This window comes from Dryas octopetala, chromosome 1, assembly GCF_963921425.1.
Source record: "Dryas octopetala chromosome 1, drDryOcto1.1, whole genome shotgun sequence".
In the NCBI taxonomy this organism is placed as follows: Eukaryota; Viridiplantae; Streptophyta; class Magnoliopsida; order Rosales; family Rosaceae; genus Dryas; species Dryas octopetala.
In genome coordinates, this window is record NC_141366.1 from 28,123,316 (window position 1) to 28,145,360 (window position 22,045).

Below are 22,045 nucleotides of genomic sequence, written 5' to 3' on the forward strand. Positions count from 1 at the left end.
TTAATATTTATTAATTATAGTGTAAACCAAATTATCTATCATAGTTTATATATGTTTGTAATTTTGTATATATTTATTATATTTTATAATTATAGTTTATATAGTTTATAGTTTATAGTTTATACTATATGATTTAATACCTATTAATTAGAGTAAACAAAATTCTCTATTATAGTTTATATATGTTTTTAAACTGTAGAAGGGTAAGGACTTGTCATTTGTTCATTCTGAGGGCTGTTCATTCTGTTTTTTATGTTGTATAATTGGTTAGAACTTGTCACTTGTTTGTTTGTGTTGAAATTTGTTAGAACTTGTGTTTGAATTTTTGAAAAAGTGCGTAGATTGTCAAAATGAGCCTTTATATAGTCATATAAAGTATGAAAAATGAGCCTTTGGCAGCCAAATTAGGCTTGCAAAATGGGCCATTATCCAAAAAACTCACAAAGTTGGGCTTAATATTTTGGCCAAGTTGTTACCAGGTTTCCGTATAACTAAACCATCCGAACCAATATTCACGGTTAACCAAACAAGTCGGATTGGGCTAGGCTTGGTTTGGTTCTCAGATTGACTATTTCGAAAATGTTGGTTTGGTTACGGTTATTCCTTTGTGGTTTAGTTTTTCGATCCATGCACACCCCTACTTAAAACATATTATCTGCAACAGAAAAAAGATGCATTTGCAACCTAAAAAAGACATTTGCAAGTTAAAAAGATGCATATGCAGCCTAAAAATGTGCAGCTGTAGATCTGCATCCATCAAGCACTTGGCAGGCCATCGAGCGCTCGGTAGTGTATATTTTCAACTTCACTCGCGCGTACACAAACATATTGGGTTGTAATTTACTTTTTTATTTGGCTGGGTTTAGGGTTAAAAATCTTTCAAAAACATGACTTGAGAGTAATTTATTATAAATATTATTATAAAATTATGAGAGGGTTGAGAATTAGGAAAAATTAGTGTGAATGTAACACCACGGGATATGTTGATGTGGTGTTACAAATCTAATCAAATTAGAATGCATGTTTTAAGAGTATTGTTTAGGGTTTAGAGTTTTAGATATAATAATTTTACACGTGATATAATTTGAGTGAATTGATAATATCATGTAAATATGTCACGTAATGTTATGATTACACAATAATTTCTCATAAAGTTGAATGTTATCGGTAACGTCTTTAATTATAATACGCATTTAATTATGAATAAACTAGCAAATTAGAAATCATGCACGTCTATTGATTCAATAGCAAGTATGCAAACCTCCAGGCTGGAAGATTCGGATACGCCATAGCGCCACACTGACCATTCAGTCCTAGATGGAACTACCAAGCTCGGCAACTCGCATTTAGAACCGAACAATCAATGTAAGGCTGAGCTTAAAAACAAAATACCGGGTTGGATCAGAATGCAAACTACGCAGCGGAATCAAAGAAATCAAATACTCGATTAAAAACCAACCCCTAAGATTACAAAAATAAATAGTAACCTTGTACAACTGTTTCAAATATTAATGAGCTGAAGTAAATACAAACCACTCTTTACAAAATAAAAGAGAACCACTTCTGGATTACCAATTGCCACATCTCTTCCACGCTGCTTCCTTAGTCTTACTTAACCTGCAGAACCAACCGCTGCACCGTTAAATGGTACACCGGGTTAAAGAACAAACCCGGTAAGTTTTCGCAAGCTCGTATGGGTGAAACGACTCACACCCATAACAAAAAACAGACTGTGACTACAAGTCACACACAAATCACGCATTTCCAAGTGTTCTTGTACCAAACGTGGTACCAAAACTAACCACCAACTTAGCTAGAGTAAGAACTAAGCCAATAACAAGCATCTCCAACAAACACGCTTACTAACTAGTTCCTGTGCTTAACAAAGCACTAACCACCAAATCAACACAATGGCCGATCCAAATTGGCCAATCACCAACATCAACAATCTCACGACCGATCCAACGTAAAAATGAACTGGTAGAGAGAGTGACCATCTTTGATTGTAAACCTGGCCATTTGCTACATATACATCATGCACATTTGTACGATTTGGCAACAACCATGTACAATGGCCCACAGTAATGTTTGAGCTACCTGCCACATCATACAATCACACTGGTATCTCAACCTACCTAATTCACTTGTTACTCTCAGGTCGTGTCAAACCACAATATCTTGACCAACCGGTACATTAATCTCAAATCTGGTTAACCTAGTCATCACAGATATCCTCAAATCTCAATTTTTTACAACTGGCTATTCACAAGCCTAATCAACAACTATTAACCTCAATAGCTCGTATCACAAAACGGATACTAAGAACAACCTAGCACAATCCCGTTAGGCTTTCATGCTCACAATTATCCTATTAAGCCAACAAGCTTAAAATCATCCTCGAATCACAAATAGGATTCAAATCCTAGAATTAAACCAAATTCTAGCACACAAGCAATTAACTGGAAAAACACAGTTAAATAACACAAAATAAACAACAAGACCAAAATAAGGGATAACCCACAAAATAAATAAGACCAAGACAAGGTATCACCCACCTGAATTCCGTGCATCCTAAAACACCATGTGTACTTTACCACCTCACCACCTTCACGGGCGAAGAGAAAACCAAACTAAACTCTCAACGAAGAGAGAAAATAGAGAGAAAGTGAGAGAGAGCTGCAGAAGAAAAAGAATGAAACAGAAGAGAAGACTGGGCAGGTATATCTAGCAATACCGCCGAGCCCCCGCCGGCCTGCCGAGCGCTCGGCAAGGCACGCTGATAGCTCGGTGGCTTCATCGAGCCCTCAGTGGTGCTTTCCACAAAGTTCCACCGAGTTCTCCTTTCTTCGCGTGGCTTCCTCTCTTGCCACTAGCTGCTGCCACTTGTTAGCATCCTGGCCATTAGATCAAAATAGATCAATGGCCAAGACCTTCTCACTCAACAAACTTCAAAAATTAACCAAAAATACTCCGGGACTCAGAAAAATATCCAGAAAAAAAGTACGTACTCGTAAAAACGAATACAAAGTTCCTATTGGCTCACAAGTCACAACCAACCTTTGATCTCCAAACCTTTGAAAACATTAAGCCATAATAAGAGGATATGTCCAAATAAGAATGTTGGAGGGATGCAAAGAGGTGGTGTGAACGTTTCAAGGGGAATTGGAAGAGTGAGTAAAGGAGTCAATGCATTAAGGGGAAGAGGATTATGTGCAACAGTTTTGAAACCTCAGGTGGTGTATGTTTAATTTTTGAAACTTCAGAGAGTGTATGTGAAAAGAAAATAAACCTCAAGTGGTGTAAGTGTAAATAACTCTGTTTAGAAATCAATTGGTTTGGGTTGGGCCATGAAATTTGACACATAAACCTTTGGGTAATTTCATTCAATAACCCTTTTTAATATGCAATAAGCTTTTATGACCCTTCCCCCCTCCCCCCTTCCTCCTCAAAACTTACACTTCTAAATCTTTTACATTTTTTTGGACTAAAATACCCCTTATATATATCACATGTAGACCATGCATTCCACAAGTAGACATGAATATTCACTATTTGGTTCTCCTCTACCTTCTTCGCCTTCTAAACTCTGACAGTAGTGTTCCTGCAGCAACTACTTCGTCGGACCAACACCAATCGTTGCATCGTCCACCAATCTTAGCTCTGATAGATTATTTATGCAAAAAATAAGCCAAATCGGAAACCGTTTACCCATTTGATTCAACGGTCAAAGTTTAGGTGTTTATAGCCAGAACTTGTTGTTCGTCCATTTGTTTGATCCAAATTAGATATCTTAACGGTTTTCCGATTTGGCTGATTTTTTACAGTGATAATCTATCAATGGAGATGTAAAAAATAAACGGTTCGGATTGACACAAAATAACCTGTATAGGCCCCATAGGGGGATCTCTCATTTAACACTAAAAGAGGGATCCCCTCATTAGAAGGCTGCTGTTAAAGCTTAAGCATTATAAACATGATGATTAATAGAACAAATTAAGAGTACTATTTAACCCTAAACCCTAAAGAGGGTATTGTGAGCATAAGGAGAACTCATGCATATAGACATGTATAAGCATATAGGTTCATACATGTAATTTACTAATGAGTATAGATTCATTAAGTGAATATTTTAATGAGTAATTTACTAAACAAGCATAAACGCTAAACCCATATGTATAAAAAATCTCATATATATATATATATATATTAAAGCTAAAACCTATTATAACCTAAACATCTTATACCCTACCCTAAATCCTAAAGAGGGTATTGTGAGCATAAGGAGAACTCATGCATATAGACATGTATAACCATATAGGTTCATACATGGATCTAGTCCCGCTTATGAGTATAGATTCATTAAGTAGGATTGCACATGCCCATTTTTGGTGCCCAAGTAAAAACTTCATTTCAAACCCATGAAACAAATTTTGCTCATCAAAGTTTCCCCTCAATTCTCTGTCTTAATTGGCTTAATCAGCCAAATTTTCCCCCTCAAATTTTCATATGTAATTTAACTTCTTTTCATTTCTAGAACATAGCTCTCTCTCTCTCTCTCTCTCTCTCTCTCTCTCTCTCTCTCTCTCTCTCCGTCAGTCTCTCTTACCCTCTTGCTATATATCTCTTCCTCTCCCTTACCCTCTCGCTATATTTTTGTCTGGGTTCCTACATTGCTCCTATCTAGAAAATTTGTCAAGATGATCTTTTGGCATACACCATAAAACCCCCTAGCTTCTCTATATTTTTGTAATGAGTGTTCATTTTGAGCAGAAAAGTAAACTCTTTGGAGCTATTTTTCTCATTTTTTGATTTGTTCTTCTTCATAGTTCTTGGGGTAGAGAACCCTTTGTGTCTCTATTGTTTGCTTTTCAAGGTAATGTGTTATGACCAATTTGTATGGGCCAACATGACCACAGACACTGATGCAAAGAAAAGTAGAGCCAGGCGAGTGAAAGATTATTCATGGAAGGACCCCTATGAATCAGGTGCTCTTGGTTTCAAAAGTACATGATCAACATATTTGAGTCAAAAAACCGAAACATGTGTCATTACAAATTATGCTCAAAACTAAAACTAATTCATATGTTGTTATATTGTTTTTCAAAAGTATGATTCCATCGACTATATGGGGCCTAAGCCACAAAATAATTTCGGCACAAAGTGCCATAAGTGCAATGGGGAAATGACAAAGATTGTTGAGTGTGTATTGTCTGAATACACCCGCCCGTATTGGAGATGCAATGGAAGCAATGAGGTATGCAAGCATTTTTGTAACCTTATTAACTTGTGAATATGCAACATGCGTGAGTGTGGAGTAGTCGCATCAGAACCTCGAAAGTAGGTGAAGTCATATCTTCTGGATCATAAGTAGATAGTATGTCTATGAGAGCAGGGTGCATTAGAGTTGCTACACCAAAACCTTGCCCGGTAAACCCAATAGGAAAAACCCATGGTCGAAGGGAAAAGATGAGCAAATGCATATATATCAGATCAACACATCTTCAGGATGTAGTATGAATAGGGTGACCATGCCAAGATGTGCCTCATTAAAACCTTGCCAGGTAACAAAACCCAATGAGACAAAATAACCTTGGATGAAGGACAAAAGAGTACACGATGTTCTATTGAGTATGCTTCGGGATACTCCCCCTGCAGACTACATACTAGGTAAATCAGCCAATCTACGCAAACCAATACCTCGAACATGCATCAAGAACGTGGACTTTGGCAGTGACTTGGTGAAGAGGTCTACATGGTTGTCTTGAGATTGGATCTGCTTAACTTCAATCATCTGATGCTCTTGTTGCTGTTGATTGAAAAAGAACTTTAGTGCAATATGCTTGGTGTTGTCTCCTTTGATGAAACCTGTCTTCATCTGCTTGATGCAAGCGGCATTATCCTCATATATAATTGTTAGTTCATCAGTGGTGGAATGTAGCCCACACGTCCTTCGAACATGTTTGGAAACTGCTCTTAGTCATATACATTCACAAACTGCTTCGTGAAAGGCTAGAATCTCAGCATGATTCGAAGAGGTAGCAACAAGGGTCTGTTTCGTAGACCTCAAAGATATCGCTGTATTCCCAATGATAAAGATATAACCAGTTTGAGAACGCACTTTGTGCGGGCCTGATAGATACCCTGCGTCAGTATATCCAACAAGACGGGCATCATTCCAAGGATCAAGGAGGTTTGATCAATTCCTTGATGCGTAGGGATAGAATAAGCTTATATCCGTCGTACCTCTAAGGTAGCGGAAAATGTCTTTTATGCCATTCTAGTGGCGGCGTGTTGGCGTAGAGTTATATCTAGCTAACAAGTTTACAGCGAATGAGATGTCCGGTCTAGTACATTGAGCCAAGTACAATAATGCGCCTATTGTACTTAGATATGAGACTTCTGGTGCCAATATCTCTTCGTTATCATCTACGGGACGAAATGGATCCTTCTTAGGATCTAGACTACGGATGATCATGAGCGTGCTAGAAGGCTTTACTTTATCCTCATTAAAGTGCCTTAACATCTTCTGAATGTAATTCGATTGATAGACTAGAATTTCATCTGCACGATGCTCGAGCTGCAGGCCGAGACAGAAACTCGTTCTCCCAAGATCTTTCATCTCGAATTCCAACTTCAGGTGTTTAGCGGTTTCCTTGATCTCTTCAGGACTACCAATTAGATTCATGTCATCGACATAAACAGCTACAATAGCAAAACCGGAACTTGTTTTCTTAATAAACACGCAAGGGCATAGATCATTATTCACATATCTCATCCCAATCAATTATTCATTTAGACGGTTATACCACATCCGTTCGGATTGTTTCAATCTATAAAGTGACTGCCTCAAAGGAATGGAGAGCGTGTTCCGTGGTCTGAAACTATTTGCATCGGGTATCTTAAGTCCTTCGGAAACTTTTATATATATCTCTGTATCAAGATCCCCATAGAGATAAGCAGTGACCACATACATAAGCTGCATACTCAGTTTTTCAGAAACTACCAAACTGATAAGGTAGCGGAACATTATGACGTCCATTACGGGAGAATACGTTTCCTCATAATTAATCCAGGGCATTGAGAAAATCTTTGCGCCACTAAAGGAGCCTTGTATCTCACAATCTCATTTTTCTCATTACGCTTCCTTACAAATACCCATTTAAATCCTATGGGTTTAACATGGGGAGGTGTAGGAACGACAGGCCCAAACACCTTTCTCTTTGCCAAGGAATCTAATTCGACTTGAATTGCTTCTTTCTATTTTGGTCAGTCGTCTCGACGTTGACATTCATCAACGAAGCAAGGTTCAATGTCATCGCTAGTTATAATGTTAGTAGCTGCCGCAAATACAAATATATCATCAATGATAATCTCATTTCGATTCCAGAGCTCACTTAAGCATGCATAATTTATAAAGATCTCTCTGTTCTCGGGAGTGGGTTCAGATGTTGGAGCATCCCCCAAAGTCGTCTCTTCCGGGACGAACCCATAATCCGAAACTATTTCGTGAGATGGTTCGGTTGAGATTGCGATGTCAAGATGACTCGTTTGTGCCAAATTTATCCTCTTCCAGAGATAAGAGTCCTTCGAACCTAGTGGTCTACCTCGCTTCTGGGCAGGGACATATGACTGGTTAACCGCTATGGTTATACCTCGTCCATCTGGGACGACACGTCCTTCGGGGACAGATATCCTTACAGGCACATTTGCAATAGGTATATGTGATCTCGTCACTTTAGCTAGATCAGAGAAAGCGTCTGGCATATTATGAGCTACACTCTGTAGATCTAGAATTCTCCGCACTTCGTTATCACATTGTACGGTTCGGGGATCGAGATGAGACATAATGGGGACATTCCACGTCAATTCACATCGTTCTTCAGGAAAGGTGACATTCTTATCTCCTCATAACGGCGGGAAGACTGTCTCATCAAAGTGACAATCCGTAAATCTGGCGGTAAAGAGATCACCTGTCAAGGGCTTTAAAAAGCGTATAATAGATGGAGATTCATAACCGACATATATGCCCATCCTTCGTTGAGGACCCATTTTGGTACATTGTGGCGGCGCAACTGGCACGTAAACTACACACCCAAATATGCTTAAGTACGAAACATCAGGTTCGTACCCAGTCACCAGCTGTAACGCGGAGTAAGGTTAGGTAGCAGTGGGCCTTAACCAGACCAACATGGCTGCATGCAAGATTGTATAGCCCCACGCAGAAATTGGAAGCTTGGTGCACATAATCAAGGTTCGTGCGATCATTTGTAATCTTTTAATGAACGCTTCTGGAAGACCATTCTGGGTGTGAATATGGGGAACTGGATGTTCAACATCAATCCTAAGGGACATGCAATAATCATCGAAAGTTTTCGATGTCGTCTTATGGACTTTATGGGATAATCTGGGTGGTGAGCCCTCAATTTATGATCTGGGCGAGGAGTTTAGCAAAGGCAGCATTTCTTGTGGACAATAGTGTAACATGTGACCACCTTGTCGATGCATCAACCAAAATCATGAAATATTTAAATGGTCCGCATGGTGGTTGGATAGGTCCACAAATATCCCCTTGTATTCTTTGCAGGAAAAATGGTGGAGTCTTTAGTAGTCTTTGCATATGATGGTCTAGTATTCAACTTTCCGAGCGAGCAGGCTTGGCATAGTGTGTCACTAAACACAAGATCCTTATTAGTAAGGGGATGCCTGTGTGATGAATTGAGGATACTGCGCATCATAGTTGGACCTGGGTGTCCCAACCGGTCATGCCATAGTAAGAAACTGCTCGAATTGGTTAACTTCTGGTTAACTATGTGATTGGCCTCAATCGATCTAATGGTGGTCATGTAGAGACCGCTCGAGAGACATTTCAATTTCTCCAATGTACGCTTCTGGCCATACAAATTGGAGGTTATGTAAAGATATTCCACTCCATTTTCCTCAGTGGTTTCAACGTGATAATCGTTAGCTCGAATATCCTTCAAACTCAATAACGTTCTTCTGGAACATGGAGAATATAAGGCCTCATTAATGGTAAATTCAGTACCATTGGACAACACAAAATGGGCTTTGCCATGACCCTCTATCAGGTTGGATTGGCGTGATATGGTTGTCACAGAGGTATGAGTAGGCAATAAGTTTGAAAAATATTTTCGATCTTGGAGTATAGTGTGTGTAGTAGCACTGTCAGCCAGACAACAAATTTCCCCACTAAACATGTCTATTCATAAATTTAATTCAATGGATCACATGTATGAAAATAACTTGATTGAATTAAATAATATTCGAGCATAACCAAATTTCCAAAACAAATAATCCAAGTCATAAATCACCAAAATAATTCCTAATAAGAAAAACATTATTCAGAAAATAAATACGGCACAAGCGCCGATCATATCCATGTCATCGAGTTTCTAGTCCTTGAAGTGTCCAGTAGCAGCCTGTAAATCAATGACCTCTAAGGTGGTATTCATAGGAAATGATCCTTCAACGAGGTTGGTCTCTAGAGTTCTGCAACTAGCGTGATACTCATTTACAGCTTGCGCTGATACACGGCAGGTGCGAGAACAGTGATCAGTTCCTCCACATCGGTAACAGAGATCATTCTGATTCTGGTGGCGACGGGCCGGACCAGTGTTCCTCTCATTTCGAGTTCTTGGAGCCGAGGGACTGCGGTTCCTACCACGTGGGCCATGACCGCGTGGGCCTTGGCCGCGTTGGCCTCGGTCATACGGGTCATTCCTCTGAGAATCTTTCCTTCCATACCTTGGGCGGTCGGACTTTGTGCCATTTCTATGACCTCGGTATCCTATTTCGCAGTTTGAATCACGATGAGCAACAACGTTTGCTTCAGGCAATGGTGCTACTTTAGTACCGACAGGTTGGGCTTGATCATTTCTCATTAATAATTTGTTGTTCTTTTCATCGAGTAACATAGTAGTAATCAATGCTGAGAACTTGGTAAAATTGCTCTCCCTGTATTGTTGCTGCAAAACCAAACAAGAGGCAGCGAAAGTGGAGAAAGTCTTCTCCAATAGGTCAGCTTCGGTGAGCTCCTCCCCACAAAATTTGAGGAGTGACCAAATTAGGTAGATTTCCGAATTATACTCATTCACGGATTTGAAATCCTGGAAACGGATGTTTTGCCAGTCATGTCTTGCTTCAGGCAAGAAAATGGTCTTCTGATGGTTAAATCGCTCTTCCAGAGCAACCCAAAGAGCTCGTGGATCCTCTTCAGCGAGATACTCAACTTGGAGTGCTTCCTCCATATGTTTTCTAATGAAGATCATGACACTTGCCTTAAGAGACTTTGCGACAACATTGTAAGCATTGATTGTCGACTTCATCTTGTTGGCAGTCAAATGAAGCTTAACATCTTGAGTCCACTTTAGATAGTTTCTTCCGGAAACTTCCAAATCAACAAAATCAAGCTTGTTGAGATTTGACATTCTTTGGTTGAAAGGAACAAATAATCATTATTAGTGCTTTGGGCAATAAAATCCATAAGTAACAAATAAGAACTTCAAGTTCTATAACATGGTATAGACATGTAAAATCTATTGGTTTTATCATGTATGGTGAATTTATAAAGGAAACTTCAGGTTTCTTATATGGCATCATTGAAGCTACATGTTCAATATTTATGTATAAACTACTGGTTCATTAATTACCTGCAATTTCTACACATATACTCTAGTGTAAAAATTTAAACAAGTAAAATATTCATATATCCAAGTAGAACAAAAAAATATTACAAAATTGTTTGAATAAAAGTTTCTGGCATTTAGAGTATATATATTAAATGGTTTGTATACTAATAAGAAACCATCAGCAGTACAGTGGTTAAGGTGCAAGATAGTGTACAAGAGGTCCTGGGTTCAAATCTCAAGCATGACAAAGATTAAAATCTCCTTTTTACAAAGTTTCAGGAGGCTCGCCATGTGTCAGCGTGGAAGTGGCAGCGGCGTGGTGGGCTGCTACTGGCAGTGTGCAAGGCTGCTGCTGGCAACGAAGCCGCGAGGCAACATGGCTGCTGGCAGCGCGTGGGAGGGCCGGCGGCTGCTGGCCATATGGGGTGGTTTCCGATCACCCCAATAAATCTTCTCTTTTTATTATTTAATCATTCAATCCAAGAAAGCACATATAAAATATATAATCCCAAAAAAATCAAACACATAAATTTAGGCTTCATGCTTCATGGAGATTTTTTCAATCAATCAAAGGTTTTAAAACATGAACATAAACTTGTTTTATAAAACCTACTTGGTTAAAGAACAGATTGAATGATAATCATCTTTTGTTTGGCGATCCTCAATCCAAAGAGTTTTTCGTGCTGATAACGTGTTGTAAAAGTATGTAGAAAATAGAGTGTGGAAATAAGAGGCAGAGAGAATATGATCTGTGTATTTCATTCATCTTATAAATATCCTTATATAGAGGTAGAGTTTACTAGGGTTTTGAACATTTACTAGTATGCCCCTACCACTAATTGCAGAAATAGCCACACATAATAATGTATTTACAATAGAAGTTCTTTTGTTGTGTTAATATAGGGCTATGCTAACTGTGACGGCAAGGTTTGGGTCGATGAATACGATTGCAGCGGTGGTTTATGTCGAGGGCATAGATCTCATTTACTTCAGGGAATGTATCCTTATTACATGGTTTGCAACACTCCCATGGTTCCAACCATCTCACAATCCAAACTTAACACAAGAGTGCCATATTATATCATTGTAAAGGAAATTGATTTGTGAGTTAAGTGCATTGACCCCGGTTATTTTTATAATTATTTTTTTCAAATAAGTTAAAGGGTAGTAAGTTCTACAGGGATGTCATCTTGTAGGGTATCAAGAACTACACGAGGTTCATTTAGGCAACAGACTGGACACCCAATAGTTATCGAAAACCTCGATCCCTTATTGGTCCTGATGATGCTGAAGATAGCAGCACCAACTCTTCAAAATGAGCATGAACTAATTTTATTAGCCAGCAATTTTATTATTCAATATGTTAATGTTAACCTAGGTTGGCTAACTTTTGTATTATTTGTTGACCTTAAGTCTAAAGATAGTTCTGTTGTTGGCATTGAGTTGAGATTTGTTTTTTGTTTTGCTTGCTGTTAATTTGGAGGAGGAATCGAGTTATCTTTGAGACTGAATTCTCTCTTCCCTCCAATCCCAGTATGGTTATTGAGGCCTCTTGATGTAGGGTCGGCCGCTAAAACTGTCATGGATCATTGGGATATGAAGCATTAATTGTTTTAAAGTCTATTAATTGTTTTGAAGTCTAGATTAATTGAATTTTGTCTATGTTAATCTGCATATGTTTGGGATATGAGTGTCTATTTAAATTTATGTAAGTTGGGGTTGTAGGAAATTGAATTTGAAATAAAGTTATATTAAAAGTTGAGTTTCTGAACTCTTTCTTCTTTAAGTGCCTTACTCTATTCTTCAAGAGTTTGTTTCCCTTGTTATTTTTAGATTTCTATCCCCACGGTAGTGCTAAAGCCAAGTGTTATTGGGGTTTTCAGGTCTTTCCTTGCACTTGGAGATAGTGGACCCCTAGTTCTTCAGTTTCTAAATTGTTCACTTGGAGAGTTTCATCAATCAAGACTATAAATTTAATTGGTCCTACTAATAGTTTTGACTTTATAAAACAAGCAATGTTCAAATCAAGCATTTGCAGAAATCTCAAATAGTAGTAATATACAAACATTGTTAAAAACAAGCAATTTAGTTACCATCTAAATTAGTGTGACATTACAAATAAATAATAACAATATACAATCATTGTTCGTTATGAGACATTCAGTTGTTGCATGACGAAATTGTACATCTGTGGCTCATCCCGAATCGTTATGAGACATTCAGTTGTTTCAAGCTCCCTGTTGCCATTTCGATTTCTATTTCTTCTACTGTGTCCCTTATTTTGGGGACAGTTGCACTTGTCGTGATCGAATTGTTTACACCTACCGCATTTTCTTCAATTGCCTACCTGTTTGCCCCTGTTTGCCCCTTGTTTGCCTCCTGTGTTTTGGGTTCCCTTGGTCCGCACAATGTTTGGATCTCTAACAATGTTGGTAGGTCGAGCATCATTTAGACCCAAGCGAGGGGTGGTCTCTTCTTCTTGCTTCACAAACCCTTCCAATAATGGTGCTAACCTAGTAATTCATTATTCAACAACCTGAAGCCTTCCTCTGTCTTGGAAGCATTGAAAGACAAACTGTTGCAACATGTACTCAAATAACTGTACCTCACTAATTCTTGCCCCATGTCGGGAACAATGTTGTCGGGCAGTGGGATACCAGCTGATTCCTTTGCTGACTTTTTTCATCTCTTAAGAATGATCGATTTCGGAAACTCATACAAATTCTTATATTTCATGACATTAAAAACATGACAACATGGGAAGCCTTGTGATTTAAGGAGATTGCATGTGCAATTTATCTCTGTGTTGCCATTGGTTTTGTGGTATAAAACTTTGTACCAGACAACTTCTTTACCATATTTATGCATAACATACATACAACTTTCCCCAAAAGATATAGGCTGCACGGTCACAAGTGTAGCGACCTTTTTTATCTCCTCCCTTACTAACTTGAACACTTTGTTGGTATATAAGTTTGATGCATGCTTCTCCAATACAGTAAAATGAGTTGTCAGGACTTGTTGCGAATTCTTCATCTTAAAATCTTCATCCACCTTTGTATTTCTCAGGCGTGCCAGCCCTCTGTCAATAGCTGGGATAACTTTAAATACTTCAGACCACTCTTATTAAATTCCTTGAAAAAATTTATTCATGCCCTCACACTGTTGCATGGTACGCATTCTAACCCAAAAATGCTCTCTACAATATCCTTCGGCCCATTTGCCATGAATCTCATACATATTCTTCAACCACTTTGATTCACCAAATTTTGCCACCATACTTGTCCACCGCATTTCAAACTCAGTGGGGCTTGAGGTGGCCCACATACATCGCTTGACAGCCGTAATCTAAGTCCGGGTCTTTCAAGTTTTGTGCTAAATTCTTCGTAATGTGTCATCCACATAGACGATGTGGAGCTTCGGGAAGAACTGACTTTATTGCATTGCGCATAGAACGGTCTCCATCGGTCATTACCAACTTAGACCGCTTGCTCCCCATGGAAGATATGAAGGTCTCCAACAACCACGTGTATGTCTTTGTGGTCTTGTTCCCAAGTATCGTACATCCAAAAATTGTACTTGATAGATGGTTATTTACACTTTCAAATAGCACTAGAGACTTCTCATAATAATTGGTCTTGTAAGTGCTATAAAAAAGCACAACATTTCCAAAACAAGTGTAATTCATTAGAGCATGCGAGTCTCTCCAAAACAAGTTTACCAACTTGTTTTCCTCGTCCACACTAAACTTACAAAATAGTTCGGGGTCATTGGTGACTTTCCCATTAAAGTATGCAAATGCAGCTTCAGTGTCACCCTCCAAAAGGATTTCTCAGTGTCTAGAATTCACCTTATTGTATAAATCCTTTATCGTGTAACCAACACTACGATACCCTCCTGCTCGGTTGACCATGTACTCGTATATTTGGCATGTTCTAATTGATACCTCACATTGAAGTGTCCTATGCAAGATCTGCGTTGGGGACAAAGCGGTGTGATCTCGCTTGGCATTGCAAGTGGGTGGTTGTGTTGCACAGAGAATTTCCTCACAATATAACAATCAATTTTCCTACAGAACTCAATGCAGAATACTGCTGGACAATGAAGCCTTGTGAGTTTCCGGGGATATCGCTTCTTATTCGGTGAGTTTATGTACTTCTCATGTCTTTCACCTTCCTTGTCACAAACTCATACTCTACTACTGAATTTGTTAGTCACCACATAACGTCTCCCATCACGTACCCTAACACCAAATCTCATCGCCAACGCATAATCTCTATAAAACTTTTCTGCTTCTTCCATTGTCTTAAATTCTTTGCCTTCAATGTTATTTTCAGTTAATTGCTCATAACTTATCCCGTTGTGCTGCAAAATAACACTCGACCAAGACATGTTACGATTTAGGGTTGGAGGGGGAGGGGGGGGGGGGGGGGACATTCTCAGTACCATAGTGTGCAGAAGTTGAAGCAAATTTGTCGCCAACGGTACACATATCTCCGCCTGCAAAATAGAGCTCTTTCAAAGTAAACGTGATTCATGAACTACCCATTCACACGTAATTGTATACATACATAAGAGTAATTGCATTCTTAGACTAGTCAATACAACCTACTGTTTGTCAATGAGGTTTGGACATTCAATCATTAATTACATTTTGCACAACTAACAATCTCTAACAAATAGAAATTTCAGTTTCAAGCCACATCCTCAAACAAAATACTACCCATAATTATAAACCCTAAACCCAAATTCTTCCCAAAACACTCAATCGAATTTCACGTCAACTATTGGAAATGAGATCGAAGAGATATATGGTTTGTAAATTATGCGAAATCCTTTTGTATAGTGCACATACCTTGAAGAATCGAAGAGATCAAAGAGATGGTCTAATGGATGAGCTCTGTCCTCCAAATTCTCAACTCAAAGCAGCAGAAGAACTCTCCTCTTTGAATTTCAAACCAGTCTAACAGAGACCCAAAAGAACTCTCTCCTCTTTGTGAAGTTTGATGGATGACCTCTGTCCTCCAAATTCTCAACTCAAAGCAGCAGAAGAACTCTCCTCTTTGAATTTCAATCAGTCTAGCAGAGACCCAAAGGAAAACAAATCTCAGTAGACGTCGTTGATGGGTTGCTTCAAAAAAATATATGGGATTTCGGATCGGATGAGCAAGGTTCTAGGATTCAACTCAGACCACGAGAGGGAGAGGGAGAAGACTTGGAAGGATTCTATCTCTCTCATCATGGGCTACCAATCTAGCCCTTCTTTTTTTTCTTAACCATTAGATCTAAAACACTACATCTAACAGTTAAAAATGTGCAGGCATGGAATACCTGCAGTTTATGATAGAATTTTCCCTACAAAGTGAGTAGAACAACTTGGTTGGAAGTTAGAACCTTGCTATGTCAGCGACGGTGTCACTACTCCAAGTGCAAAGACAGAATAGGGGAGCATTTAACAACCCAAATGTCCACCTAGAGCTTATCATGCCGTCCTCTCTTTCTCAGAGAGGTACTCTTATATTAAAGATGAAACCAGTAGGCCTTTCTTTTTTGAAGATTTTTTTTGGGCAGCTTTCATTTTGATGAGTTAACAGTAACAATAACGGTAAACTTTTGATGCTCTTGTCAAGGAACTGACTATATGGGAAATTTTAAAATTTTGGTTGATATGGCCCATCATTTCCATGGCCGGCTTACTAATTATAGCAAGCAATTCTTCAATCTGGGAATATATTTTCTTTTGGGAACTTTTTAATTTGATCAATTAGGTCATTTCTAGCATCACTAGTCACTACTGGATGTTTAATACAAGAACCCACATCATGGTGCATATTTCTCAATCATCGAAACCTCAAAGGTCCATAAGAGAAGAATTCGCACTTCTAAAACTGTGTAATCTTTATGAAACAGGGATCCAAAATCTAAAATTCTACGTGAATTCAACAGGCATTTAAACCTCTAAAATGTCATGCAAAATTTTCATTGAAATAACTATCAGATTGATTGCATTACATATTAAGGTAATGAACTCCAAGCTCGACGGAATGATCTAACAAATTCTTATGGCTTCGGTGATGTGAGCTGCCTCAGGTTGTACTTAGCCAACTCCTTGTACTTTTCAATAACACTGATCAAGCAAATAGTCTGTGAATCAAAGCAAAATGAGAAATTGAAATTAGGTCTTATCAGAGTCAAAAACCAGGATTTTATATAAAAGCAGCAGTCTATGGACAACAATGCTTCTTTCATGCAAGTCAATATTGATAATTCAAGGTCCACAGAGTATGTATAGTATCCATTACTTCGCAGGAGGGTAGATCTAAACAAGAGAGAGTCTATAGATGGAAAATCTTTACAATTGCAGACAAAAAGAACAAGAAAAAAAAAAAATATATATATAAAGGTTATCTGAACAACAATGTGACCGAATACATTAAAGAAAGCAAAACCGAAAACACCGAGTGTCACACTTGATGTTACCATCGTCAGCTAGAAAATTAAAACAGAAAATGAATCTCAGTGACAGAGAAGACTTACAGAAAAAGATACAAGGACCCATTGAGATGAAAGATACAAGCACATATTTTCTAGCTTTGCAAGGATTTCTTACCTTGACAATTTCAACTACAATGGTCTTATCAGGATTGTTAAGGTCAACTTTGTGAGGTTCAGGCACGGATTTTGCCACCGCATCTATGATTTTCATCCTGTCAACACCAGTATTTGCACGTGCTTCATAAAGCACTGCAAACTATATGGAAGATTTAGCAAAATCAGAAACCATCTCAAGGTATGCAACTTAAAATTCTGTCTTGCTTAACGCCAAACTATCTCAAACAACTCATAACATTGCAACTGTGTTAGCAAAAACAACAAAGAAAAAAAAAACATTGTAACTGTTTTATTCAAAATAAAATATAAAAAGACAAGAAAGCATCCAAAATGATAGAAAAGCCCATCAAATTTGTTTCCAGCTCATTAATAAATGTAACTCTGATTACATTCAGTAAGTAGAGAGTATTTCCATCACTGACTATTCAGTTGAAAATCTTTGTTAATTATGTGTAAGTTCATGTTCCTTATGGATAAATTAACACTTAAGGAAGTCTTAAAAACTAAATTAGAATTGGTATATCATGAAAGGAAAGATGAGGATTCATGACATTTAGTCTTACCTTCTGAGGACTCTCAGTTTCCATTGGAAAATGCTGTGCAAGAAGAGGTTTGATTGCTCTTGAAATCTCCTCGTCTGAAGCATAGCATGATACTTCAACAGGTAATACCCTTAAGATAAACCTATATATGAAACCAGCACACAAGTTAGCTTGCAACAACCAATTTGAGAAGAGATCTGTTCTATGCATGTTCTTTGTATATTAACATAGCAAGGAATTTATGAACCTTGACATGTGTTTCCTTGTTGCAGCAGCAGATGTCATCATATGCTGCACAATATCTTTTGGGCCAGGATCTCCATCTCTCTTCCGCATTTGAACAAAGACAACACCATTACAACCGGACTCAAGGTTGATAAAGCGCCTCTACAAAATAGCCCAATATCAGCATGAGAAGAAAATCATAACAGCAGACACCGGTTCCTTGAGTTTTAATAGTATGGCAGGTTTAGATGCAACCAATGGCAAGGGGTGCTAAAAGATCAAACATATAGCATACTCACCAAGATACCAGAAGAAATATGGAAAGAAAATTAATGAAATAAATTGTGAAAACATCTGCAACCAACTAAAAACGACCCACCAGGAATAATATGCTGAATGAGCATTATGAAAATGAGATAGTCTTGGGCAAGCATATATACTGGCATGGTAAACATTTGATTCACCAAGATGATTCAATAAAACTTGTTACGCTGACCATAACAAATCAGTCTGTGCATTTCCATTTTAAAATTTCAACATTACATTATATGAAGATGAATCATTTCATAATGCATAAACTCCCTTTTCTTTTTATACGGATAAAAAGACTGCCTAGATGATATTTCTGGTGCCATCTTTACCCTTTAATGATGCTCGCTTTTGAATAATTTTATCATAAACACTTTGTACGTTTCTATGGAAAAACTAAGAACTTCTTTACAATTAGAACAGTTCATTCTTACACAAGGAGTCTACAAACAGAAAACAATCCCTTAAGAACCAGAATGATTGTTAGCTAAATTGCTCTTCCAGACAGAATAACGTTTGGCATCCACACAATCTTGATACTAAAAAAGGGAAAGAACATGTACACACACAAGCACAAACAATCTAGTCCTGTAGTTAGCAGATTTCTAAAGCTAACCTTGTTCTTATCTCCCAGTTCTTGAAGCTCAGCTTCAATTAGCTTATCAATGGACTTCTCTTCCGATTTATCCGGGATCATGCAATTTGATGAATCTGCTCCAAGACATTGCTTCTTTGCTGGTGGCTCCTCAACTTCATTTGCACAAATTTCCTTACTTATGTTATCCTCTTTAAGGTCTTTAGTGTTTTCCCCTGCTTTATTTTCACACTGTGCATCATCTTCCTTCTGGAAATCTGATGTTTCACTTATTGCATTATCATGACTAGCATCATCATCTCTATGAGTATCAGATTTATTCTCTTCATGGACCTTCTCCACTTCTTCCTTATGCTCTCCCTCCTCTTTCTTATCATCATCATCATCACTACTAGAAGAATCGGAATACGAGAACTTAATTTTCTTATTAACAGGTTTACTGGGTGCCTCAGAAAAGTTTATGCCCGAATTCTTCCCCTGGACTAGCTCTTCATAAAACTGCAACAAACCAAAACAATGCAACAGATCAGTTTCTCACAGACTATTCGTTTTCAAAACTATGAACAAAACAACCAAGAATGAATAAATAGTCCATAACCCCATAACACCATCTCTTCACTTTCAAATAGCATTCAGCATTTTGATTTTATGAGAAAGAACAAATAACAGTAACTGAATTTTCCTATTAACATCCAAACAAAGAAAAGACTAAAATAGGCTCTCTCCATACCAGTAGGTATTCTCTAAAGCAAGATAAAATTATCAATATCTATACAAATATTTATCTTATTTATTATTAATTTTATTTTGGCTTAATTGTGTTTTTACCACCCAAAGTTTGGGGTGATTCCCACTTTACCACCCAGAACTTTATTTGTCCCACTTTACCACCCAAAGTTTACATTGATTCTCACTTTATCACCCAGAACTTTATCTGTCCCACTTTACCACCCAAAGTTTACATTGATTCTCACTTTACCACCCAAAGTTTACATTGATTCCTACTTTACCCCTGAATCTAAAGTGACAGAATAAACGGAAAAAGGTTAACTGGGACACGAAAAATAGTTTTGGGTGGTAAAGTGGGAATCAATGTAAACTTTGGGTGGTAAAGTGGGACAAATAAATTTCTGGGTGGTAAAGTGGGAATCAATGTAAACTTTGGGTGGTAAAGTGGGACAAATAAAGTTTTAGGTGGTAAAGTGAGAATTAATGTAAACTTTGGGTGGTAAAAACACAATTAAGCCTTTTATTTTTCGTATCAAATAAATCCAACATCAGTTCTGAGGCACACAAGAATTGTGTAAACTTCAAAATGCAAACAAGAGATTTCCTGTAAGTGTAACCCATGTGTGCACAAAAAACCAATATATTTCTACAGATCACTGCTCAAAGATTGACCTACTAGGCACAACCACAATCTTACAATTTTGTAGATGAATGATACATGGTAATATGGTATTATCCACCATTTGGCCGTCAGAAGATAATGGAACCAATCTGAAGAAAATTAAATATTGGAAGCCATGTCTCTAAAAACCAAATTAAGACTCTGATTTTGCTGAACCCAGAAAGAAAAAATAATAAGCGATCAATAAATCAAGAAGAAAACATTTATCATGAATTTTCAATGGAATAAACTTCCAGTGAGTGCTTCAGGGAACAGAAGACGATCCAATTTTTTTTTTTAAAACAAATTTATCAAATATTCATGCCGATTTGCCTGAGTTTGAATTTAATTTCTTATTACTGTGTAACTTTTCCTATAACATATAGCAAGAAGTAATTTAAAATTTAAAATTTCTCTCCAATTAGAAACCCAATTTTCCTAATTCAGTCAATATCCCATACTTTACTTCATTTTTTTTTTCCGTTCTTTAACAGAAAAAGTTTTCTTTTTTCTTTTTCCCATGGTCATGTATAGTTCTAATCTGAGTCCAAGTCGAGGCTAGAGCGAAACTTGATTAAACCAATTGTCAAAACCAATTGTCAAAACCAATTGTCAGGTCAATCTATGTACAATTACAATGATGCAAGATCAGAATTTCAAATGGCAAAGCCAAAAGAAGTAAAAGTAGCAACAATAAACAAAAACCCAGATAGAAACTTAACAACTAAGTACTAAAAAAAGTAGAAACTTGGAAAAATTCCTACGGGGTATTAGCAACTAAAGTATTAAAAAGCACAATAAGCAAAACCCCAGATAGAAAATTGGCAACAATAATGAAAAGGCTCATAGATTGAAGAAAAGAAAAGAGAAATAAAAGATAGGAGAGTGAGGGGGACATACAGAGTCAATAACGTTAATGGCCTCATGTGAGGCTTGGCGTTCCCTGCCACCATCACAAGTGATAAAGAAGCCTTGCACTCCCGGGTGTAATGGGTACGACCCTTTCTTCTTCACCGGTTTCTGAACATCAAAATATAAGAATTTAAGGCAACTAAATTGGGAGTAAAAATAATTCAACTTTTTAATCAATCTCATAGAGAGAGAGAGAGAGAAAGAGAAAGAGAGAGCTAACGTTGTGAGGGAGATAGCGTTGTTTCCCCTTCCTGGACTTGGTGGCTGTGGCATTGGACTTTGGTTTGTTGTCGGTCACCATTTTTTGAGTTTCAGTTCAGACGAGAGAGACGAAGAATAGAGAAGTAGAGGCAGTGTACGGCGACGGCTATATATTAAGCACACTGCACACTGCTCAGTACTGGCCAAAAAAACACGCATGTTCCTCAAGTTAAAAACCCAATAAGCTTGGGTCAAGGCCCGAGGGTCTTATGGGCCTCGGCGCATGGGGCTTTGAGAGAGACAATGTGTCCATGTCCTGAGTTTTTTTTCTTGTACTCGTCCCTGAGTTTTGAAGGCCCAGTTTGATATTGAGATGTGATCAAAATAAGAAGCTTATTTTAAAAGTTTTCAACCCAAAACTATTTAGTAAGAAAAGTAAGCTGCTTATAGGGGTGGGCATTTAAATCGTAAACCAAAAAAACCGGCTGGATTGGATTGGAGAAAGGAAAAAAATCGAGTTGACCAACATTGAGAAAAAAATCGAATCGGACCGATTAGAACTGGTTCCGGTTCCACACACACATTAACTAACCCAGACTGGACCGAATAATTT

General features: G+C 37.9%; 1 protein-coding gene across 1 annotated transcript; it reads right to left on the reverse strand.

The window, feature by feature from the left end:
• Positions 1-16,512: 16,512 nt before the first annotated feature.
• Positions 16,513-21,616, reverse strand: LOC147299516 (THUMP domain-containing protein). Its single transcript, XM_086227702.1, has 7 exons — positions 21,452-21,616; positions 21,220-21,339; positions 18,951-19,427; positions 18,048-18,187; positions 17,822-17,942; positions 17,257-17,397; positions 16,513-16,790 (listed from the first exon to the last, which is right to left on the reverse strand). Exons 1-7 carry the CDS (start codon positions 21,530-21,532, stop codon positions 16,707-16,709), a joined length of 1,164 nt encoding a protein of 387 aa, XP_086083828.1. The 5' UTR covers positions 21,533-21,616; the 3' UTR covers positions 16,513-16,706.
• Positions 21,617-22,045: the final 429 nt, after the last annotated feature.

Coding starts and splice junctions, on each gene's coding strand:
- LOC147299516 (XM_086227702.1), bottom strand. CDS start 21,532: ATGGTGACCGACAACAAACCAAAGTCCAATGCCACAGCCACCAAGTCC. Junction 17,398..17,821: donor AAACTGAGAGTCCTCAGAAG/GTAAGACTAAAT, acceptor TCTTCCATATAG/TTTGCAGTGCTTTATGAAGC. Junction 16,791..17,256: donor TTGTAGTTGAAATTGTCAAG/GTAAGAAATCCT, acceptor TTTGATTCACAG/ACTATTTGCTTGATCAGTGT.